At 42.4% G+C, this 26,067-nt stretch overlaps 1 protein-coding gene across 1 annotated transcript; it reads left to right on the top strand.

Moving 5' to 3' along the window:
• Nucleotides 1–723: 723 nt before the first annotated feature.
• On the top strand, nt 724–26,067 carry map1aa (microtubule-associated protein 1Aa). The gene is made up of 6 exons (XM_030047659.1): nt 724–843; nt 12,370–12,452; nt 14,466–14,606; nt 14,735–21,770; nt 21,902–22,128; nt 22,644–26,067. Exons 4-6 carry the CDS (start codon nt 14,897–14,899, stop codon nt 22,797–22,799), a joined length of 7,257 nt encoding a protein of 2,418 aa, XP_029903519.1. The 5' UTR covers nt 724–843; nt 12,370–12,452; nt 14,466–14,606; nt 14,735–14,896; the 3' UTR covers nt 22,800–26,067.

Below are 26,067 nucleotides of genomic sequence, written 5' to 3'. Positions count from 1 at the left end.
AATTTAATTCTATGTTTATTACTGAGGTTGTAGTTTGACAAAGTGTTGTACTGGACGACATTATATTGAGAGGTGTTTTTAATTTTTTGTGCTCCCTATTTATATACATGAGGGGTACAGAATATTAGAAACAGCTCTCAATAAAATGCAGTCCAGTTCAACAGCAGCACTAACTATGAGCTCAATGCCAAACATAGAACTGAATGAACACCTCTATTACTGTGACAGAGAGAAAACCTGAGCATTATAGGCATCAGAAAAGTAAACTTTATGGCAGAATATTTGTACTGGATGGTATTAATTAGATGGTGCAGGTGGACCTAACAAAGTAACCACCGAGTGTATATGAAAGGTGTATGTGCACCTTATGAAGCCTTATTTATTTATTTATTTATTTATTTATTTATTTACCATTGACAGTATTTATTTACCATTGACAGGCACAAAACTTGATTTCCCTTTGTGGTTGGGGGCCAAAGATTATCACTGCGTTATAACTAGCAAACTCGGGCGCCAAATTTTTATATATATTTATTTATTTTTGTATATATTTTTTCTTTAAGTAGGAAATGCTGTTATTCGATATCCGAAAGCGCAGGTAAGGTTACGCGTTCTCAGAAACAGGAGCCTCCGACGGGTACTTGAAGGCAACATGAGCCACATGACAGCGCGGTGTAGGTGGTAGCTGAGCTGAGCTGAGGTACCAGGCCGCCTCATCCCTCATCCCAGCAGCAGCAGCAGCAGAAGCAGCGGCGGCGCCCCTCCCTCCCTGCCTCTCCTCCTTCAGACCTGCTGCCTCTCAGCCGACAAGCCGCTGCGCTCCTTCAGCTTCGCCGCAGAAAGGTAAGCCAGTCCACGGTTTCATACGACAATATTCACACCATCACACCTCAGAGGAGCTCCAGGAGGAAGGCGGTGGATGTCGGCGCTTTTTTCGGTCGCTGGCGTCCTCTCCGCCGTCATGTAAGACGTGAGAGCGAGCGGCTGTGGGAGGACAGAGCCTGGACTAACCCTGTCGGATGTGTGGAGCTTCAATAGTACTGGGCTTGGCGACTTGTTTTGTAACACCGTACGGGCGTTCTAGCGCGTCACACCGCCTGTAGATAGTCGTAATCACTGGAGGAATCTGGTTGCGCGTAGAGAGGATTTTATTATTGATAATATCGGTGACCGTAGGGTACCAATCTGCCTTGGTGATGTTGGAGGCCAAATAGGCTAATACATGAGATCCCGTGGATTATAAACCATGGTAAGCTTCACATCTTTATTCCAGCTGTAATTAGAAAACCTCACCGTGTCGAAAAACCACTAGAATATTCCTATAATATTCCTATCGCGATTTACGGCGTGTCTGTGGTGCTCCTGCATGGGCCAACAAGTTTATTGACCTTGTCATACCGTCAGGCCTATTTCATGACCTCTCACAGAATCACTACAATATTCTCATAGGATTAAAAACCTAATAATTTTGCCGGGGTATTTGTGCGCCAAATATTTCAAATGTAGGCTATTGTAGGAATAGCCTACTAACTGGTTCTGTTCGCCAGACTCTTCCATATTTTCTATCACAGTTTGAACAGTCTGTCCCCATACTACTTTTAACACACAGTTTATACGCATTTGTCAGTGCCCTGGTCTTAATTCGGTTGAATAAAACTGGGTGACCTGATTTATAAGGTGGGAAAGCGGCGCATATCTCCTGACCCGAAGGCAACAGCTGAGATTCATATGGACCACAATCCCTACTAGTGTGAATGTTTACCACAGCAGCTTAGCTGTAAATGTCAAACCTGTAGGGACAGCTGTTCAGACTAATTTCACTCACAATTAACCAAATGAATGAAACTGTCTAAAAACAGAGAGGTCGCCGACTGGGCGATATATCTGTATTATATTGATATAGATATATGATATAGAAAATATTATATCGATTTTGGATATTGTAATAAAATGATAGGGTGAAGAGTTGCCTTTTTCCCGTTCTTAAAAGCTGCATTACAGTGAACAGATGCAGTTTTTTGAACTTTGTTGATTGTTTTAATATTTTGTTATGGTAGTTCTTGGTTAAAATGAATGAAAAATGCCTTTTGGTTGACATCTCAAGTCATCTGTTAAAATCTGTTAAAAAATATAATCACATGATGGACCTTGACTCAATGTCATGCAGGCTAAACTTGAGTGAATGAGACAAGATTGTGTTTATGTTTTAGTCTCTTCTCATCCTTAGTGCCCACCTCCCCTTTAAAAGACCCTCCCCCTCTCTTCCCACCCATACTAATGTGTGTGTGTGTGGTGATGTCCCAGGATGCTTCAGGGTGTGTGAGGTGGTATGCTGAGCTTAGCACAATTGGACTGGGTGGAGTGTGGCTAGGCTGGATGCGCAGGAGAAGGGATTGTTGTTGTACTTGCTGGTGAGATGTAGCCGTGGTTCAAACTGGGTGGTGCAACATTTCACCCCACCAGTATGAAACCAGAGTGAGCAACGGCCTGTTATTCTCAAAGTAAAAAATCAGCCAAAACACTTTCTTCGCAGGTTAAAATATCTCTACTTGTGAGGTATGTTGCATTTAAGGGCTTGCAGGTTTTGGTGTGACATCCTTAGAATCAAGCAGCCAGGGTTTTCTAGAGCCGCCATTTTGCAGAGATGTTAAGTAATCATACAGGGAGAAATCCACCACAAAAGAGGCAGAGATACCAGCCTCTCCGCTGACTGTAGTCTCAATAGACCAGCACACAATGCAGCCAAAAGACATGTCGTGTTCTGAGTTTGGGGCGAGACACTCACTTTGTCTTGACTGGAAAAACTTGGTTTCTTGCTCACACTATTAGGTCTACTGTGTAAGTATATATGTATGTATTGCTCTCTCCCCCCATGCATGTAACTCTCACAACATGAAACAAGTTCAGGAGAGTTCAGAAATATTCGATGAAATGTAGGAAATCAATCACTCACTGAAATTGACGCGAACTGAGGGAGACTGGGCACACCAAAAAAGTAAATCACAATGCAGCATCACAAAATAACCTTTGGGATCCACTGAAAATCACAAGGATCCCACAGTGTTTTTTTTTTTGTTTTTTTTTTTTGCCGTTTACAGTGCATCAGCAGAGAAGGCACAGACCTCATCCATTTGACTGGCAAGACATTGTTAATTCAGGCTGTTGTTGATTTTCCTGTTTCTATTATGAATTCACAAAAACACATAACTAATTTGACCTTGACAGTTGTATACATAGAGTTTATTCCATGTTATTTACATGCAACATATAGTGCTGTTGGTGTAGTATTTCTATACTGACACCCAAGTAGCAACACAGAAACTTCCCATTATGACAAGTGGAAGAAGTGTTAATGCCCAAATTAAAAACACAACACCACTGAATTATAAAAGTGTTTGTATTAATGACTTCTGTTGGGAAACTGCCTTTCCGTCTAGCTTCAGTGTTCAGAAACCTATTAGGACCGTAGGTGGGAAGAAGGTAGCCTTCAGAGAAGCCAGCTTGGTGCATTTTGGTCGTGCTGTGAGCTGTAATTAGGCTCTGATCTGTTTACCCCCACCTCTTCACACTGGAGCTTTGCATGTTATCCATCTCCCACAGACCACATTTTGATGAATCACCTTTGAATTCTCTTTCATTGCACTCAAACAAAGCGTGGAAGAAATGCTCATTTAATTAGGTCTGTTTACTTTCAAATTGCACTGCATTAAAGGAGTTTTGTCATGATTTTGTGTTCAAATACACTATGGTTCAGGGCAAGTATAAAGATCTTAATGATGTTTTGAAAATACAAAAAAAATAGTTAAAAGTGATTTAGTTAAAATGAATCAATTAGAAGATTAATTCCTTATACACAGTTCATCCTATTAGATATGCATAGACTCTCAACACGCTCTTACCACGCATAATATGCAATTTGTCTTCATAAAAGATGACAAAACATTGGATCTTGTTTTCGGCTGTGTTGTTGCATCCCTTCTTTTATGAGAACGCTCTTGATAGCCACTGAAATCAAGGTTTGCATGATGCAGGAGGCCGGCAAATAGCAAACTAAGTAACAAGAGGTGACGGTAACCTCCAGCATGCTGCACAATCCTCCACATCAACATAACACAGCTAGCTGCATCTTCCTGCGATGATTTGATCTGGAGCTACTGGACAAAATATCACTTTTGACCTTTGGGTGACCTTCACCCTTGACATAGATACTCCAAAATTTAATCACTTCATCCTTCATCCTTTATCCCACTCATTACTTGCTCCTAAATTAACTTTAATCCGAATCCGTCTGTTAGTTTTGAGTTCTCTTGCTAACAGGCAAATAAATAGACTCTTGTCCCCGTAGATTTTTCTTTTTAAGGACAAAATTAAGAAGACAATTGTTTTACCTTTTTGACAGTTTCGGCGTGAATCTTCCGCCTTCATCAGAAGCGGAAGGTGGAAGATTCATGCCGAAACTGCCAAAAAGGTAAAACAATTGTTTTCTTAATTTTGTCCTTAAAAAGAAAAATCTGTGGGAATTTACTCAGGACATAATGAACTTACACCACCAATAGACTCTTGTGGTTGCTGAGGTAAACTGCCAGGATATTCAGATAGTTGGCCATGCTGGGAAGCTTGTGCTTGTGTTAGGTTATCCAGCTAAGGCCACTTTAAGCTAACTGGCAACATAGATTGTCGCCACTAATGTCTCGAGTAAAAAGTCAAGTAATAAAATAGATATTAAATAAGACTAATTTAAAACATACATTTTTAAGTTTGAAATTTAAGGGGCAATTTGGTGGCTCACCATTTAGATTGTGTACTAAGACTAAGTGGCAGTGGCCTGGGCTGGAATCCAGCCCAAACCCTTTGTTTCTGCATGGCATCCCTTCTCTTTGCCCTGTCTGTCCTAGCTCTCTCCACTGTGACTGTCTAAGAAAATTAGATCTAGATCTAGTCTAAAAATTATCTTAATCATAAAAAAGTTTGAAATGTAGAAAATTTTCAACATACCCATCACTCCAGTGTGAACAGAGCCATTTTACTCAATGGTGCATTGTGTTTATTCCCTGCTGTGGAGGCCCTCTGGTGGAGCCAGCAGAACTAACAAACATGAATTGTGTACAAGACAGAAGTCCTCCCAATATTGAAACATGTTTGGGTTCCAGCAGCAGCTCCACTAATTCAAATGAGGCAAACCTGTTGAGTGGAGGCTTTCCAGTTCAAATGCTAAGAACCGGCCTAACTGGAAGGATATCAGCAATTGTTTAGCGTGGGAAACAAATCAGGACCATGCCGAACTGTGATGTGTTCACTGGAGTTAGTCAGGGAGTGTCTGTAAAAAGAGGATGGATTTATGAAAATGAAACGGTTTTAAATTTAAGTACTCAAACAAAAGCAAATTATAATGTATTTGATAAACATATGTAATCATATAAACAGAGGAAGATCTTAATGCCTTAAAGTAAAGCTCTTAAAGTATGGGATGTTTATGATGGCCAGTTTTTTACAACAACCAGAAAGTCAGGCCCCATTTTACAGTGTGAAGAGCTCTGTCACAGCTCAGGGTCTAATTCAGCCGTTTGATTATTCTCCTCAAGGCTCACTTCTACACTACATCCGTATACTGCACCTGACAATGAAAGTAGCAGGTCCAAATTATCCACATGTGACTGTAATGTCTCTCTAAGGGCATGCACAGTACAGTGCAATTTTTTATTATTAACCCCGTCTGTGTTGATTGTAGTCATGACTCACTCCACTGTTCCTCCTGCCTTTACGATGCCGCTGCTGGATATGGAACCAGTCCCAGCTTGTGCATTTTCTGCAGAGATCAGTTATTAACTGCCTGACAGAGTTAATTGATGTTTTTCTTGACTGGCTGAACGCTCTTGCTCCTCTGTACAATTACTACAGCTCTCTCTGAGTGCTAACCTTCATCTGAAAGCAGCAAGTCCATGTCCGCTCGCTTGGGGTGGTTGAAAAGCATTCTGGGAAACTAGGAAGCAGAGTTAGGTGAGACAGGCTGAGAGAAAGTAGATACACAAAAAATGTAAATTACAATATTTTATCACAAAATATCTGCACTAATGACGATTTACTGAAATCTCCCATATGCAGTTTTTGAGAGCCTGGAGGCGTACAGCTCCACTTAGAGTCAAAACAGAAAACTTTGCTGCATCAAGAATCACTGTTGTCATGTGAAAACCTCGTAACTCCAACTTCTGTGACAGACGGGTGAAAGCAAGGTTTCACCCGACAGACACGATATATCATGAAGCAAGGACAACACTATAATAACTGAGACGGCTCTTAAACAGTGTGCCTATCTCACAGAGTTAGATGATGATACCTTTCATCCTGACTACTAATTTCCCCCTGCCTACTTCCTGTTTGTCCTCCCATTCTATCACTCTGCACTCGTTCCGTCTGCTCTTCATGTATTCTTAGGAGTGGAAATGCTAAATCACGAGAGGCATTGTTGGAAATATGGAGTCACACAGTGACATATGTGGGACATGGTCCACTTTTACCAGTGGGGTTCACAAACACACATGCGCACACACACACACACACACACACACACACACACACACGCACACACAGCTGACATTTCCCTTGGCCTCAGGTGGTGTGAAGGCACACGAAGCTCTGGCCTCCACTAGTGAGTAGGCAGAAAATTTGTCTTTACCAGCTAGGGAGATACCTGCTGTAAAGCACTTCCCATCATGCATCAGAGGCACGAGTGTGTAGGCTCGCTCTCCTCTCCTCTCTCTCTCTCTCTCTCTCTCTCTCTCTCTCTCTCTCTCTCTCTCTCCCTCTCTCTCCCTCTTTCGCTCGCTGTGTTTTACTTTATTCCCTAATCCTGTAAACACCCACTCACTCACTCACTATCAGACATCTCACTTACATCTCCAAGTGCAGTACATGGCTTTTGTTTTGCACCTCGTTTCCTTTTGTAAAGCAAAGTGACACTAGACCAGTTACATTTTCTAAAACACTGTGTATGTGTGTGTGTGTGTGTGTGTGGGAGGGGGCTGTGTACACAATACAGTAGGACTCTGTAGGAGTTCATATGGCGGTGTTAAGTTCAGAAGGTTCAGTACAAGAACATTTAGTATGTGTAAAAATCAAGTTAAAACATGAAATTATGAGTAAGCACTCATCTGAGAGAGAGAAAGAGAGAGAAAGAGAGGGTGTTTTATATTGGTATAGTGGCCACATATGGGCAGAGTATTAAAAGCCATATGACTCAGCACATTTTTGTCTAATTATAGAGTAATTTTATATTCTAAGCATACCTGACATACCTATTAATTTTTAATTAGAATGGCTTTTCTAGCGTGACATTTTGGGGAAAAAAGACTATATTCACGGGCCAACATCATTCACTGTAGCTAGTCGAGTAAACTGACATCAAAAACCTCCACTTGCACATTTGTGAAGATAATCTTCATAAAAAATTGCAGAGAAAATTCATAGCACATTTGTTCCAAAGAACTGACATGTTTGCACCATAGCTTTAGTATGGGAAAAATAATAAGAAATACCATCATACTAATATAGCAGTGAGGTTTTGATATTCCTCTCCAAAACAGAGTAAACATATTTCAACAAAAATAAATGGTCTGGTGGAATGGCTGTTTGTTTTTGTTTTTTGTTTTTTAACAATAACATCTTCTGTGAACAATGCATCAAATGTTGAAATGGTCAAAACCTGAAAAGATGGATTAATGAAGAAACAAAGAAAGAAAGAATGACAGAGAAAGAAAAGAGAGGGGAATTTTATAATACAACATACATGAATACCAAAATATAAAATACAAAGGGAAGCTGTAGTTTTTGATGTTTACTCCGCCTGAGCAGTCAGTATTTGCCTTAATTAACAATGATAAATATTAATGGGATTCTCATACGTGCGTACTGTTGTTGTCTGTTAAGAACATTAACAGTAGCAAAAAGATGGAGCAAAGACGTTGGTGAATTGGAATGGGTGACTGGATTTTATTTCATTTCTTTTTTATCAGGGAAATGTTGGCATTGAGTCCCTCAGCAGGATCCAAGGCAGAGAGCTGATGCCAGAGCAGATTATAAAACATTTTTAACAGATTATTTTTCATGGTGCTCTGCTTTATTAGATAGTGTGTCTAATTGAGGATGAAAAGAAATAATGGGGAGAGGGCGTGGCATGCAGAAAAGATGATTGACGTTCACATTGCAAATAGAGATTAGTCAGTATGGCTTTTTGTCGGACAGTAAAATTATTTTTGGATTGAAGCTGCCAGTAGCTGATATTTTGTATATCTACATTTAACTATACAAGTATTCAGTTACGGAATTTATTATGCCACCGGCTGCATAAAATCCCATCCCCTCCCCCATCTATGCTGCTGACTTACAAGTTTCCATTGACCATTGAAAAGCCAATTTTGCCTCGATATATCTAACCCTGATCTCCAGTGCATGGTGCCGTACAGAATGCACTTTATCCTGTTTAGGCCACAGGGCTGCCAAAAGGTCACAGTTTTACCAGCATCGCCCCTCCAGAACATTAGTCATCGCTGCGTTAATCGTGCAGCGTCTGACAGCCAGGCAGCTAGGAGGCATGAGCCACAAAATTTTGACGAACATTTGTTTTTGTGTTGATCGTCTGAATAATGTGTGGGCGCAGGAGAGGCTTAACAAGACATGTTAACTTGAATAGGAGCGGGACGGTTTGTAGGCTTCTTAGACTGGCAGGGTCTTTATATTGTTTGCTTCAGGTTGGATATGTTTTGTCATAACACAGGTGTGCAGCTAGGAATTATGGGCCCTGTGCACTGGAAGTGATGGTCCCTCCTCTCCATTGTCCCATCTGTGACAAACATCCACCGTATGTCCACCCGTTCAGAACTGAACACAGCTCCATACATTGATTTACTGAAAGATTATCAGACACAGTCCTGATTGAAACTCTGGCCTTGGGTGACAGTTAATGCTGACCAGCTGCCAGGAGCATCTTTCACCTGGAGTAATCTGTTCCACATCTGTCAAGAGAAGACTATTTAGATTGTACAAAAAAAAAAAAAAAAAACTTTTTTTTTTTTTATTTCTGCTTGTTCCAGTTTTTCCTAGGTAACACAACAGCTTCTGTATCATATTTTTATTTTATGCACCACCATGAGGTCTGATGGATATAATGGACCTGCGATCGACAAATGCAGTGCAAGATTTTCTTGTGAATGCTCCTGAGGCTACAATTATCGACCAGTTCTTTCAGTACTGGGTTATGGTTATAGCCACAACATGTCGGCCTATGTGTTTTTGGTTCCATGGCAACAGCATTACCTGAATTCACCTTATTCTCAATCAAAATACAGACGCAGCCAGTTTCCTTTTTTAATTTTTTATTTAAAAACTTGCAGGTGTTGTTCACCAAAATTACTTTGGTGAAAACTCTTATATATGTACAAGTACGTGGTCGTGAGTGACTGAAGGTTCCAGTTTGTTTGCAGTTTTGAAAATTTCAACCAAATCCTTTTTTTATAACCAGAGCAGTGTGAAATAAAGCATTCATGAATCGACACTTGTGGACCACCAAAGATATTTTGCTCCCCCACACTGAAGAGCTCTCAGACAGCCTTGGGCCCTGGGTATTCTGGCCTCCTGTCTCCCCCACTACAACCCCCCCACTACACAACAGATATTGTGCTTGGTGAAATTAGTTTAGATTTATGAGGTGCTGTAAAATCACATTCCCATGTTTAACACAGACAGCAAGTTCAGTATTCCTATTGTGCCTCTGGTTCCTCTTCATTGTCAACAGGGAGCGAGACCGGCAGAGAAAAGGAGAAATTATCTGCTCTGCATTCCTTTGGAAAGATGTCAAGGTCGTAGAGACAGATGCTGATGATTCTCATTGTGATTGTGTATTATAGAAACACAATATTATCGTCTCTCTCCAGCAAGGCCCACTCTCTCTCATCCATTCTCCATGGATAAGAGCTCAGGGTAATGTCACAAGACTTGTCTGTGTTGAGCGAGTTGACATAATGACAGCTCCTTACAATGTGAGATTGGGTTTTTAGTTAAGCACTCCTCTGAGAACCCACATTGCTGAAGTGCAGCCTTTTTTCCTGCACCTTTATAAATATGTTTTAGTGTTTCCAATCTCATTAAGTGTCTGTTTGGTATTGTGGTGTTGCTGGGCTTGGCAGTTGTTTTCCTGGCAGGAACATGGCACCATGTGCTAATGCTGTCAGATTTATATATCAAGACTTCCTGCCACATTGTGCACTTACTGCCAGCAAACTCTGGGATGGTGTTGTGACACCTGGACCCATTTGTTTTTCCTGCTTGGAGCAGTTACTAATCAATACAAGGTGCAGTCACTTTAGGTTTTAGAACAGGTATGGTAATTGGATGAAAGATGAATTAGTCAAGTGGCAAATTATGATACCAGATGTTTTAGTGTTTTTCAGTATTTGGTAGTAAAAAAGCACAAACCACAGGTACTCAGGCCTGCTTCACATTTTGATCATCAAAAGGGTGAATAGTGTATGATGATTAGTTTTCAGACTATATGATCACTCGACTGCTGAAAAGGACTTCACTTTTTTATGAAATGCCAGAAATTAAATATTGGCTTTGTTTTTTTGTTTGTTTTTTTCCTCTCCCAGGACTACTCAATTCATAAGTCAAGGTACAATGTGTATACTGCATACTGGCTGTCGCTCTGGTATTATTATGCTTATATTCACCCAGTGTCCCTGGATAAAAACATACAATCAGTTCCACTCTATTTGTCTGTTGAGATCAGAGAAAAAATCAAATTGTTAACCTATTTCCGAGGTGAATGTGACAGCTACAACTACATCTTTAAACTAGGCCACACTATGTTTACTCACGAAACATATGCCACTGATCTAATTTTAGCTGTTTGTATGCACAAATTGGCTTATGGATGTGAGTTGCTGGCTGACACATGCCCCCAGATACTGGAAGAGCTGTTCTAATGTTAAACGCCACCCACAGCAGTGCCTCATGTATCTGCCTTGTTTATGGATGTAAGGTTCGTGCGCTGACCCAACATGTAGCCCCCTCCTCAGATACAAAGGCATGTCATTTTCCTTCTGGATTCCTTTACACCTCTTTGTCCTTGCTTCCCTCTTTCAGTGGTGAAGGAAGAGAGAGAAGCGCCGTGCCTAGCCTTCTCACATTTTGCTGGGGCAAGAGTCAGTAAGATCTTTCATGCTAAATATAGATTCCCTGATGAAGCGCCTCCATGTTTATAATACTGCTGCTGCTGCTGCCTTGCCACTTGCCTTCACCTTGCGTGTGACGCTGTGTGAATACTCTCATGCAGTATGAGCCTCCTCTCTCCCCCTCTCCCCTCCCTCTCTTAGAAATGCTGCAATGCGTCTCCCTCCGCCAAGACTGGGTCAGTGTAACTCGGCTAGCGGCAACAGCCAGATAAGCGTACCCATAGCAACTGCCAATGAGGTTTGTGGCTGAGGGATTTTTGCGTTATTGTTGTAATTGTATGGGAAGAGAGTGCATTCACAGGATTAAGCTCGTTGGGGTGCTTTGGTTAACGAGAGTGGAGACAGAACATGGCAAAGGGAGCAAAATGGGGGGTGGGGAAGTAGCGGTGTAAGGATGCTCATGCACAGCCATGTGTGCAGCGTAATTGTGTTTGACAAATGCTGGACGACAGCGTGTGGTATTGTCAGTGACTGGACCCGGTCATGTGCTCATACACGGCACAATTGTTGCCTATAAAAATTCTGCTTGATTCAGTTTTTCTCATTTATCTCATAGATAAAAAGCCATAAGGAAAACTCCATTCTCTGATGCTCTTTTACTAAGACACTTCATCGGTCCATAATGTTGAGTGCATTCCAGTAGTTATTTTGTGATGAGGTGTTGATGAGGTGAAGTAATTTACTTTTTTGGTTTACCCTTTTCCCCACCTCAACCTGCCTCATCTACTTCTCCTCCAGTTAATAATTTTCTACATTTCCCAGAGTGCCTTTTAACAACGTTGAGAGGAAGAGCATGAGAGTGGCTGCATTCGGTAATATCTAGCCTACCCACCAGTTTGTGAACATGTGGCTGCCATTATGTCCGTCATGGTGGCCACACCCTGACAATGCTCTGGAAAGACTGACACCGGAGCCTGATGTGTGTGGGTGATGAGTTAGAAAGCTCAAACATTTTCTGCCATTAAACTCCATTGTAGCGGCACTGGAAATATCTTGTGACAGCAAAAGCGCATCATACAAAGGCTCTGTAACTCAATAATATTTTATTTTTTAACCTTAATAGATTCCTATATTTAACAGTGTTTTTTGCACAAATTTTGGTATTGTAGTTATACAGTTTATTTTACTGCCTGTTTTCCTGTAGGCCAGCGAATCCTCCAGTACCAGAGTGATGTCCTAGAGACAGTTGTGCTGGTCAACCCATCAGAGGAGACCGCTGCTTCAGAGGTGAGTCAGACCAGGATGATGCAGACAGCACCATACGGGGCGATGATGACCAGATGCTCTGAACAGTGCAGGATCCTTCAGGATTTTGGCCTTTAGCCCTGCGTCACTCAACAAGAGTGAATCTGAATGTGAATGTGCTGCACTTTGATAAAAATCATTGCGAGGGGTTTCAGACCAAGTTGTTCAGTCTAATATAAGTTGGGTTCACCCACACACAACATAGCAGCACATACTCCTCACCACTTAGTCCCAATGGGAAGTGGCTGGCCAATCCACTAGGGATCGTCACTCCTTCAGTTCATTGGTGAGGTCTTCGTCAGCTGAAGCCCACAGTGTGAGACATAGTGATGTCTTTGATAGCTTTCTATAAATAAACCCACTCAAATGCTGCACATTTTCTTGCAAACTGTCAGTGTGAAAATGAGTCAAGTGCTTGTTTGGTGGCTGGACAAAAAAGAGGGGGAGCTTCTTGCACACTTGGATTTGGATGTATTTGGATGTTTTGTTTCAGCACATTCCGTTGTGAGGACAAATTTAAATTTTAAAATAAATTACAACAACTAATGTTAGAAATCTCAACATTTTACTTTAGGTGTCAAATGAACATGACATGACATGAATAAATTATTTTTTGACCACTATATTCACATTTCCAATATATGTCCTTCCTAAAAGGAATGTTTGACCTTTAACAGATTTAAAACTGTCATGATCTAAGATTATGATTACGTTTTGTTGGTATTTTGTCATTTGACAGAAGAATCAGGCTGAATTCAAACCCAGGACATTGTGGTTACATGGTATACATCTTCACTCAATGGGCCACCAGGACACCCTGTAATACTCCATTTTGATTTGAATTCTTCTAAAATCCAATTTGTTCTTAAGTGGAGTGTGCAAGTTTTGTTTAATTATTATAAATACAACAACTGTTCAGTGTTGTCTGGATGACATAAGTTAGAGGACAAATTTATTAGCTCTCAAACTCAAATGCTCAAATCAAATTTAGAAACATATGGAAGGATGTATATAAAATATCAGCTTTGCATTATGTATTTACTGTTATGCATTTCAGTTCATTTGATACTGTGAAACAGATAGACAGTCCCTGATCAGGATTAGCCATGAAAGTCATTAATCCCATTATGTTTTCCTTTAACAGCGTAAAGTAAGGCATTACTGTTCCAAATGTAAGTCACAATTACTGAATCCAACAGATAATTCATAACTTGTGTTATACTAGCGTTTTAATCTCTTTATTTGCACAATATACATCGATTCCCCTCATCTTATCCCGACTTCATATCATGTCGGAAATGTCAAAATTACCAGTAGCCTAAAGCAACAAGCGAACAAGCCAACAAAGTCGATTGTAAATACAGTTCTGACAGTCTGAATTTAAACATGCCTCAAGTAGTTTTAGATTTCATGAGAAAAAGCTTATAGCAGAATAGCTAATAGGCCTTTGTATTATTTGGGGAGCAATGATATCAGCGATGGCTGATTAGCCCTCTGGGTCAAAGACAGTGATTTACTGTCACATATTTTTTACCTGTCATGGACCATCCTGTCGGCTCTATCTTTATTAAAACACTTAAAAGAGTGATTTTGTGCCTGTCATTATTCAGAGTAATTTGGCTAGTAATGTCTATTTGCCTGATAAAGTAGCACAGTCGTTTGAGGGCATAACTCAAAATTAATGTAACTAGTAATGTGCTTATTTTCCTCAAGGAGAAATTAGTGAAGTAATTCATCACTTTGTGAAAGTATAAAAAGTAACATGTTATTTAGTGTATTTTTTCAGTAATGACCCCCAAACTGTCACTGACACATCCTTTGTAAGTTGTTGTACTGCTCAACAAAGGTCAAAATGTCAAAACTCCATTTCAGCTAACACCTCTGTTAATAGGTATGGTTCAATTAGAATTTTTGGTGTTGATGAAACAGGAAACATGGAAACTATGTTAGTATAAAGCATTAATCTTAACAGGGGCTTCACCATCCTCTTCCCAGATCCGTTCTCTGATTACTGATTCTGCTGGGCAGAAGTTGCTAATACTGAGTGGCCAGAGCTCTGACCAGGGAGGTGACGTCATACTGCAAGGTGGAGCCTTCACCTGGAAACACTTTTCTGACATCATCTCTCATCCTGAAGTAAGCCGTGTACACTGTCTGGCCAAATACTTGCTTACAGGGTACGTGTGTAAGTCTGTGTGATTATATAGCTTACCTGATGTCATGCATCTTAGCTGGTGTTCTTTCTTCTGTGTCTGTGTTCTCAGGTGATTGAAGTCCTGTCCAGGGCATCTTCACAGCAGCGGCCCAGGCTTACTGTTTCCTGCCAGGGAGACGGGGGCTGGAGCTCCCTGGGCCACAGCCAGGAGCAGCAGCCTCTCCACAATCTTTTAGAGTACCGCCTGAACCCCGACCCGCAGCTCCCCAACATGGAAGGAGTCACAGAGTTCACCGAGTATGTTTCAGAGACAGTGGATGTCCCATCCCCGTTTGACCTTCTGGAGCCCCCTACTTCTGGCGGCTTTCTGAAGCTGTCTAAACCCTGCTGCTACATTTTCCCTGGTGGCAGGGGGGACTCTGCTCTGTTCGCTGTCAACGGATTCAACATTCTTGTGGATGGAGGGTCTGAGCGGAAGTCCTGCTTCTGGAAGCTGGTACGTCACCTCGACAGGATTGACTCTGTCTTGCTCACCCATATTGGGGCAGACAACCTCCCAGGTATCAATGGCTTGTTCCAGAGAAAGATTGCTGAACAGGAGGAGGAACAGACCCAGGGATCTGGCTCCGGCACCTATGGTGACTGGATGAAGAACCTGATCTCTCCTGAGCTTGGGGTTGTGTTTTTCAATGTCCCAGAGAAGCTGCGGATGCCTGAGTCTACGCTAAAAGTGAAGCGAAGCATTGAAGAGGCATCTCTTACATTGCAGTATCTCAATAAGCTTGGTATCAAGCCAGAGCCTCTTTACAGGGTAGTCAGCAACACCATTGAACCAATTACACTTTTCCACAAACTTGGTGTCGGAAAGTTAGACATGTATATCCTAAACCCTGTAAAAGAAAGCAAAGAGATGCAGTTTCTAATGCAGAAATGGGCTGGAAATAGCAAGGCCAAGACAGGGATTATGATGCCTAATGGGAAAGAAGGAGAAATATCTGTTCCTTATTTAACATCAGTTACAGCCCTCATTGTTTGGATTCCACACAGTCCTACGGAGAAGATAGTGAGGGTGCTGTTCCCTGGAAATGCACCACAGAACAAAATCTTTGAGGGCCTTGAGAAACTGAAACACCTGGACTTCCTGCGATATCCAGTAGCTACCCAAAAAGACATATCCTCTGGTGCACTGCCTCCTATTATTAAACAAACTAAAATTAGATCAAGAACCGATAGCAAAGAGAGCCTCAAATCTTCACCCAAACCGCACACTAAAACAAGCAAGAAAGAGGTTAGCGGGCAGGACGAAGAATCTAAGAGTGACTTGGTCAAAGAGAACAAAGTAGAAAAGAAAGAAGAGAAGAAAATCAAAAGTGAGAGTGCAAAAGCCACCAAACAACAAAAGAATAGTCAGGTGGCCCCTGAGGCAGCCAAACTAGAGAAAAAGAAAATTTCTAAGGAAAAGACTGTCAAGAAGGAAAAAACATCCAAGATGGATGAGAAGAAAGACAAGGAAAAGAAGGAAATCAAGAAAGAGAAACGTGAGGTAAAGAAAGATGATAATGTTAAAAAAGAAGAGAAAAAGGATAGTAAAACAAAGGAGGATAAAAAGAAGGACCCAAACAAGCCAGAGCTGAGGAAAATTACCAAACCTGACCTAAAGCCACTCACCCCTGAAGTGAGAAAAACTCTGCACAAGGCTAAGGCTCAGGCAAAGCCCAAGACAGACAAAAATAAAGCAGTGAAAGAGCAAACTGATGAGAAAAAAGCAGTCACCAAGAAGGCCCCTGAAGAGGCACCAGCAGCTGCGTTGGCAGACAGGTCCATTGTGTCCTCCCCAGAGGACCTCACTGAGGACTTTGAGGCTCTGAGGCAAGAAGAGCTCTCCAAACTTGGGAGTGAGCCCATCCAGAATGATGTTATGTCTGGGCATACAGATTTCATGGATACTAAGCTTCTTTCCATGGTTTGCCCTGATGGGAAAATTACGTCCACAGACACTGAGACTAAATCTCCTTTGCCCAAACAGGAAGAAGACAACAAAGGTAAAAGTGCACCAGAACAGGATGCAGACATGGAAAAGAAGGACGTAAACGATAGCTTTGACAGAAAATATGAAGAGGAGAAAATGGAGAAATATGGCAAATATCCCACAAAGGATGACATGAAAGACAGATCTAAGAAGAGTGACAGCTCAGAGGAGGAGGGTGATGTCATTGAAAAAGCTGAAGTAGAGGGAACAGAAGATGATGAGGAAATGAAATATAAAACAGAGGAAGCAAAAAAAGAGAAATCTGGAAAAGAGTGGGACACCAAGCCAACTGAGCATAAGCCATTATCAACCATTGCCCCACCTGGGCAAGCTGCAGTGGCTTCTGCCTCAGATCAGTTCTCTTTTATTCAAGATGAGACCATCCCTGGTTACTCTGAGACTGAGCAGACCATCTCTGATGAGGAAATCCATGAAGATACAGAGGATAGGATCCCACAGCTGCGTTACGATGTAGGTTCTTATGACATCTCCGTCCCTGATGTCCCCGGCACCTTTGACTCCATGCATGGTATAAAAGAGATGAAGAGCTCAGTCGTGTCTGATGTAGCAGATGTCAAACCTAAAGGCTTCATGGCCAGTCCTGACCCTGTGCTTGCAGCCTACCCTAGCATCATTGCTGCTCCTCTAGCAGAGGAAGAGCACATCTCCTCTGCAACATCCATCACAGAGTATGACAAACTGTCCTCATTTGCCACATCTGTGGCAGAGGACCAGTCCATTGCATCAGTGACAGCACCTCAGACTGAGGAGACTGGGAGGAGCTCTCTCCTACTGGATACTGTCAACAGCGTACCATCCCGCACTGAGGCCACCCATGGGAAAGACTATCTACACTCTGCTGGAACTATCTCTCCCACTTCCTCTCTGGAGGAAGACAAATGTTTCAAGTCTCCCCCATCTGAGGAGTATCAGCCCATCATTCCTGAGATGGAGGCTGGTGCAAAAGTTAAACCAGTCCATGAAGAAGAAGATGAGGAAGATGAGGACGAGGACCAGACTCCTAATGTTGACATTCCTTTGGGTAAACTCCAAGAAGGCTATGAACATGCCACCTCCATAATGCTTCAGGAAAAGGAGAAATCTCCCTCTTCAATCATGCCTTCTGCCCCTGTCTCTACCACACAGTACTCTCTCACAAAGGCTGGTGGAGAAAACGAGGCTCTCTTTAGTGAGGAGAAGTCAAAGCCTCTCTCACCCCCTCCATCTTTCTCCACTGGATTTGATTCTGGATCCATGCAGGAGAGTGAGGAAAGGTGTACAAGTCCAGATGACAGCACCATGAAACTGACCTCACCCACACATTCTGTGCCTATCAGCAGAGGTTACTCTCCGACTGAAGAAAAGCCCTATAACGAAGTGGAAGAAGATGACACTGTGACCAAACTGAAAGCTGACACACAGAAAACAGAAAAATCAGTTACTATTTCAGACAGTAGCTCCGTTATTGGCTTGCCTGGTGACCGGACAACTTTTGAAGGATCTGAGGAATCTGATGAAAATGGTGAGGATGACTATTATGTCAAAAAGGATCTACAGCCCACTGTTAAAGCTAAGTTAATGGAGGAGAAAGAGGGGAGGTTCTTAGATGATGACTACACTTGTGAGGCAGAGTCTTTGAAGAAGGAAAAAGACAAAGGACTCTTGGAGGATGAAGACATCAGATCAAAGTATCTGCAGGATACACAGGCCAAGCCCTCAGACAAGACACAGCTCTCTGGTAGCACAGATGAAAAACCAAAACCACAAGTGATGTATTCAGATGAAGAAGAAGATGACGAAGAAGAGGAAGAAGAGGAAGAAGATGATGGTGATGATTTCCCAAGTGGGTTAGGATCTAAGCCCTTATCAGTGGATCAAGGCAAAGCAGACATAAAACAGGACAGCCAGGAGAAAACGGATAATATAGCATTTAAAGAGCAAGAGAGAAGTGTTCATTTCAGTCTCTATAATTTCCCAGAAAGGGAGAGCAAGGAAAAAGGGTCAGGAAGAGACATGAGACAAGACACTCCCTATGTGCATGGCAAAACCTTTTCTTACAGTGACTTTTATGACAGCAAAACAAGCTCAGTGGATTCAGATTCATATCAACAGGATTCCCCAAATAAAATGCAGAAAGACAGTGCCAAGAGTGAAATGGATTCACAGAAACCTAAGCCCCCCTCCCCATCAGCTTTGACAGACAAGCTCTCAGAAAAGGAGGGATTCACTGACTCTTATGGAAAAGATTTCTCCAGCTCATCTGGGCTTGGTGCCAAGAGCCCACCTGCTTTTGAGAGAGATGATAAAGATAAGCAGCCATTTGAATACAGCAGAGAGACCAGATTCCCTTCTGTGGCTGATAGACCTGAGGCCTCATCCACTTCCTTATCATCAGAAAAAGACATCTATTTTAAAGGCCAAACTGACAGTGTAAAATCCCCTACATATTCCTCAATGACAGCATTTGATGCAGACAAACCCGCTGTTACTAGCTGCCTTGAGAAGGGAGCATCTTTGGAGATTGATATGCGAAAACTAACTGCAAGGGATGAGGAGGACTATGATGATGATGAAGTTGTTGTCGATGAAGATGATGAGGACGATGAAGATGAAGAGGAGGAGGAGGATGAAGCTGCTAGCAGTTCAGATATTGAGAAAGGGGCCAAAGAGAAATCTGAGAAAGAAGTAAAAAGTCCAGTCAGTGAAATGCTTGGATCAAATAAACCTGAATTTTTGGTTTCTATGGCTGGCTACGGCTATGACAGCCAGGGGAAGCCAAGCACCAAAGAAAGCAGCCCTAGCCCCCCCTCAAAGGGTGAAGTTGACTCCTCATCCCTCAGTGGGAAGCCGGCAGATATGGGAGCTACAGGTTTCTCTTGCTACTCCTCTGGATTTGAATATTCATATGGAGGTGGAGAGAAAGACTCATTTTTATTGAGTCAGACAACAGATAAAGGCAAGGAGGATTTCTCTCTGAAATCAACTGAGGACAGTTATTACCAGAATGAGAGAGCAGATCCTGAGTTTGAGAAACAAAAGACACCAGATCTTTTGAGTAAGAGAACACTGGACACAAGCTTCCAATATTCTACTACTGCAGCTCCTGCTTACTCCTCTTCTTCTGCCTACAGTTACTCCTCCTCCACCTCAGGCTCTCTCTCCACCAGCCGTCAGTTTGGGGAGGAGCTGGAGACACCTGCCACTGCTGAGCCTCTCTTTGAGTACTCCTCCTTTAAAGACGAACACTCACTGGTCATGGACTCCCCGTTCTCTAGTTCTGGTGGTGTAAAAGATGAATATCTGGAAGTGTCTGAGAAGCAGATGACCACTACCACAGCAGAGTCTACCTCCAGCCTAGCCCGCTTCTCGCCCTTAAGCCCTTTTGAGGAAGTCAAGTCTTTCCCCTCTCTCTCTTCTGCTGCCTTGACTGAGGAGAAAAAGGAGCATGCAGCTTCTGTGGGTGCAGCTATGGACAAAGGCCCTCAGTCAGACTGCTTCTATAAACCTGATTGGTCTGAGGGGTCCAAACTGGACACAGCCAGTGGGTTAGGGGCCACAGCAGCACCTTTTTCAGAGCCCCCAGACCTCTCCAAGGACAAAGAGTCAGCCAGTGCAGCTCTGTTTGGCATCACTTCCTCACCACGCCCAGACATAGCAACCAAACATTACTTTGAGGAGACTGACAGCAGTGAGGAAGAGGAGGATGAGGAACGTTACATGCGTGAGATGACTCAGAGGTCTCCTTCCAGCAATCTGGCTGGTGGTGTCTCATTCTCCGACAAACCCAGTGCCCCTACCTCCAGTGGCAAGACAGGTGGCACACTTCCTGATGTACTTAGCTCCTACATGTCCTCACCTCTCCAGGTCAGCAAACCAGATACAGCCAACGGCCCCACAGAAGTCAGTATGAGCTCACCGATCACTGGTGGAGTAGCAGCCAGCAGTGCAGACTCAGGCCCGACTAAGGCTGAGCCTAGAGAAGGAACTGGTTACAGGAGCTCCTATGAGTGGGAGATGGCAAAGCCCCAGATGGGAATGGTTCCTGGAGACTCCCCTCCTCATTACCGCCATGAAGATGAATTTGAAGAGGAATGTGAGATGGAACCAGAGCGCCCTGCCCGCCCTCTCTCTCTCTCCTCAACAGATCAATCATTCCGCTCTCCATTCTATGCAGAGGAGTGTAGCCGAGGAGGGAGGGATGACGATGACGATAGTGACCAGGACCTCACTGTAGATGCGCACATGGGAGCCACCTCCTCCTACACCAGCCGCACCTCCCCTGGCTATTCCTCCTCTGATTACAGACAGCACAAAGGGGATCTCTCACCTTCCTTCATAAACCCCTGCATGCAGCAGCTGTCCAGCGATGAGGATGAGGAGGAACAAGGACGCAGAAGTGACCAGTCTCAGGAGGGTGATGAACACGACCTGTCAGTCAAGAGAAGGGCTCACAAACAGCCTCATCATCACCAGTCACAGAGCAGGGATGGCAGCTCTCTGCACCAGCCTGGGGGGATGTCAGTAGGTCTGGGTCTGGCTACTGAGGATACCCCCCCAACCTCGGTCAGTGAGTCACTAGCTTCTCAGTCAGACTCAGATATGCCCCCAGGCACTGAAGAATGCCCCTCTGTCACTGGAGATGGCAACATGGATTCAGACGAGGATGCGGACTACATGCCTGTAGATAAATCCTCTGCTGTGGGAGGAGGCAACCATCACTCTGCCTCCAGGGGGAGCCGTGACCCTCCTCCCGCCCCCCTCATGGACCGCTACCCACACCCTCCCCACCCTGATGTTTGCATGGTGGACCCCCACTCTCTGGACAATGACCAGAGTCAGGCCCAGGAGGGCTCAGTTAAGAAAGAGCTGAAACCCAAAGGCTTGAAGAAGACCTCAGGAAAAACCAAATCTGCATCCCCAGCCAGGCGCAAGAGGTCTCCCATGCCTGTCAAACAGACATCATCTCCTCGCAGTGCCTCACTGAAGAAGAAAGAGGCAGACAAGAGCTCTAGGATGTCTCGTCTCTCGGATGGACAAGGCTCCAGGGAAGATGACGTCTCCAGGTCCAGCTACAACCCTGGCAAGGGGCTGACTAATGGTGTCAAGAGCAGCTCTGGTGAGCAGGAAAACTAAAATTATCCTGAGACCTTGAGATTTAATACTATGAGATAGTGTATTGGTTGATTTTTTTTGTGTGGCAAAAGTAGTTTTGAAAATACAAACTCTTCTCTTTTGTCATTCATTTAGGTTCTCAGAAATCTGCCTCAGTGGTTGCCCCTGGTCTTCCTGTTTATGTGGACTTGGCATACATTCCCAACCACTGCAGTGCCAAGAATGTAGACCAGGAGTTTTTCAAGCGTATTCGTTCTGCGTACTATGTGGTGAGCGGGAATGATGCAGGAAGTGGTGAACCGAGCCGAGGAGTCCTGGACGCACTGCTGGAGGGAAAAGCTCAGTGGGGATCAAACTTACAGGTAACATTTGGAAATTTACACCACTTTAGACTTAGTAGTAGTCTAACATGATTTTTAGGGTTCAAAATTAGTGCCAAGTGCTGAAGGCTATTGCTACTGTATTTACAGGATACACAGTGAACATTCTCAAACTTTGACTCTGCCGGCCATCATATGTTCTCAATGACCATGGGCTAATCAAAATAAATTAAGCAATGGCTCTGTATGATTGGCTGCCTGGCAAAGTGGTAATGGTTAAACTTCTCCCAACTTGGACATCTTCCCGTGTGTACATTAATTATCTTGCTGGTAAAATCACTAAAATTTCAAACACTGTGTTTTTTTCTGTGGAAGGTATGGTTCTCTATTCTATTCTATTCTATTCTTCTCTCTGTTAATGCCTGTCCCTCCTGAATTTCTCTCCAGATGTATCAGACTTTTCATTTGCTGAAATCTTGTCAACCCTCTGTTTTCTGTGTTTCTCTCCCTTCTCTCTGTCTTGTCTTTGCTCCTCTGCCCTTCCTCGCCCTCCTCAGGTGACGCTGATCCCCACCCATGACACAGAGGTGACCCGTGAGTGGTACCAGCAGACACATGAGAAACAGCAGGATCTCAACATCATGGTCTTGGCCTCAAGCAGCACCGTCGTCATGCAGGATGAGTCTTTTCCAGCCTGCAAGATTGAATTTTAAGAGCCCCCTTCTCTATGATGCTACACCTGGCTTCCCCTGTGTAGATCTGTTTTTAATTGCTCTTTTCTATAGCCTGATATGCAAATCTGTCTCTGCTGTGGGCATCTAACTAGGTCATTTTGCCTAAAGCTGAACCAGATCTGGCTACCAGTCTACTCTTTTTTTTTTTTTTTTTTTTTTTTTTTTTTAGATTTTTATTTATGTACAAGCTTGTCTTGGCTATCATCATCATTTGTATTACAAAGGTGCTTTTCTGACAGCCGTGACCATGATTATTATTTCATCCTTTGAAATGGAGGATGCAGTTTTTCTGTCTTTTAACTGATTTTTTCTTAACCCTTTGAGACAATGACCTATTTTATCTATTAGCCAAGACAATACTTGCTCACAGCCAGCTGTAAAAAAAAAATATCAGTAATACTTGGGAAACAGTGTAAAAGGTGATGCTCGGTTCCTTCACTTCTGATTGGCCTAAATCAAAGCACAAGATTGCCCTCCCTTGTAACTTGAAATTTTAAGCCAGCAACATATTACAGAACCCAGACATAAAATCTTTCATCATACAAATGATTAAATCAAGACTTTTTCTGACTGAAATGATTATTATAGGTTGCCAATTGTGGTCGTTCTTACTTTATTTTCCTTTTTTGTCCGTCGGTCAGTCGTCATCTAAAACAATGATAGTCCTGTTGTTGAACTTTGTGCCTACTATTGACATAGTGACATAGAAAATGTTCCAAATAGATTCCAGCAGTCTTTTCAAAATGTCCTTTGAATATATTTGCTGTAGCATAGGGGACATCATATTCAAAAGTTGTATCGTAGTCGTGAATTATGATATTGCCACAATTATCTCAAAGTGAATACCAATTGTAAGAATTTCTCAGTGGCTGTTTTTTTTTTTTCTTACAGTGAATTCTAACTCTAATAAGTTCTAATTATTTCTGCATTCTTACTAGTAGCTGTATTTTTTCAGTGTACTTCAAGAAACCACATCATTCCAGTGGATTTTTTTGGTGGTGAATGGCATGATAGAGGATAGCACCAATTTCAAATGAGAATGAGAGAAGTACAAAACGGACAAATCTTTGGATTATGCCTGTTGAAATCATTATGTACAGAACACTTTACTGTGTTCAAAGCTGATTTGAGGGGGAAGAAAAAAGACTGTTGCAAGCCGCTTCACAAGAGAAACCTCTTATTGGTCTCTGTGTCAATATGACCCTTATACAAATGCTGTGTAAAAGAATGAAGAATGTATTCCACTACAGCAATAGGAACATGTGGCTGTGAGGAGAGCAGACTTGAGTTTTTGTTTGCCTGATGAAGAAAATGTGGTCTGGTTTGATAGGTGGTAGAGGTTAGACTGTCACCCACATGTGCCTTTCTGTCCTGGTGTGCTGGAAGGGAAATGTAATGCAATGCAAGGTATATTTGTTAGAGTCAGAGAACTTTACTGTAAATCAGTATGCAGCATATCTATGGCTCTGTGGTATAGGCTTAGGCGAGCTGGTCTCCACTGTTGTTGTGAGTGTGTCAGTAAGATCATCAGTGCACCACAAGTAAAGGCCCAGTTTGTACATATTAAGTGGCACTTTTAGGCATCAGTTCAGTATTTCAGAGTGTCCTAGGTTCCCTGGAGCGACCACTTGCCAAGAAGCACAAACAGCAAACTGTTCCCAACAAAGCAACACGTGCGCAAAATCGTTGTCTGCCCAGTGAAAAATACTCAAACCTACAGTATGATCCGTGTTTTTCGTGTTATCTAATTTAGTAACCTAATGTTTTATAATTACTTGCACTGAAAGTTGTGCTTTTTTAATCTCTTGTTTTTTTTTTTGTTGTTTGTTTTGTGTTTTTTTTGTATTGATTACTTTTTAATTAATGGAAAGGATAACTTGTGTCCTGAGTTAGTGTTTTTAGGGTGTTTATCTGTGGGATGAGAACCCACATTGTTTTTTTGTTTTGTTTTTGTTTTTGTTTTTGTTTTTATTTTTTAGCCAAAATCACCTCAACCCATTGACTCATTGTTTTTAAATGTACAATTTAACTTGATATTTCCAGTAACAATTTTAATTTCAGTGGTAATTCAATGGATGGTTTTTTAGTAACAGTTTACTAACTTACTGTTATGTGTAAATGTATTTTAATTTGATGTTGATGGTTTTATATTTTTAGCTGTGTTTTGCGATTCAATAGATTGAAAGTTCAAAATCAACTTTGTAACAAATGGACCAACAAGGCTCACTCGCTGAATCACAACATTGGTGCCATTTTACAATCACAATGGAAATCCAAATATTCTGCTCCATATTATTTCATAATGTCAACAGGTCCAGTGACAAATGCGCTTAAATAATGACGATATTTGTCTCTAAAAGACAACGTGCAACAGATTCCAGTGAGTGCTGCAAGCCGCGAGGGAAGCAGAGCATGACATTCGGGGAATGACCTAGATCTCAGCGGTTTCAGGTGATTTGAATGTGAAGAAGCAGATTACCTTTACGTTCTCTATGGAGGACTTTGATCTCTCGGTTGCCTTGGTTACTGTATGGTACATCTGTATCCCACTGACTCATCAGTTACACTGGCATCAACAACAGTGTCCTTACTGTACCCTGCGCACGTTTCAGCTCTGTGCAGTGCGGAGAAAGTCCAAACCTTTGTTTTCTTCTCACCATCTATATCTGCACAACCTGTATGTAGAGTAGCCCACAACAGCTCTTTTATTTTATTATGAAGAACAAGTCAGTGAATGTTAGGATACTTAGTCGCCAGATGAACAACAAACAAGTTTGATTTCTGTCTGTACAGAGAAGACGATAGCGTTGTCAGTACAACAACAAACAGCCGTGTCTGTCGGATTGAGCCGAGAGGGATTTCGAGTCGATTTGCATCGTTGCGTAGCTCCAGTAATGGCTCTGATAAAACAGGGTTAATCATGACATCAGTATTTTCCTAACAGCAGAGGGATCAGTCTGCATACCCATTACGCTGAACAGGCAGGCAGTTTAACCAGTCAGTAAATGATGGTGTGAACAATGTAATCTTTGCATTCCTATTAAAATACTGCATCATTCTAAAGGCTAATATTAACACTACTCACATATGAGCAGACCACTCAAAAACCAGACTGCCAGACAGAGGGACTCCGTTCACTCTGCCAGTACATTTTTATCTAGAGGATTTCCTATTATTCACACTGACTTTTTTCAGAGACAACTAAGTACAACCATGTATAACTGTTACATTTTTGTATTGTGGAAAA

The sequence above is a fragment of the Myripristis murdjan genome, chromosome 3 (assembly GCF_902150065.1).
Source record: "Myripristis murdjan chromosome 3, fMyrMur1.1, whole genome shotgun sequence".
Lineage (NCBI taxonomy): Eukaryota > Metazoa > Chordata > Actinopteri > Holocentriformes > Holocentridae > Myripristis > Myripristis murdjan.
The sequence above is the reverse complement of the archived record's forward strand: the minus strand, read 5'-3'. Positions and strand labels throughout refer to the sequence as shown.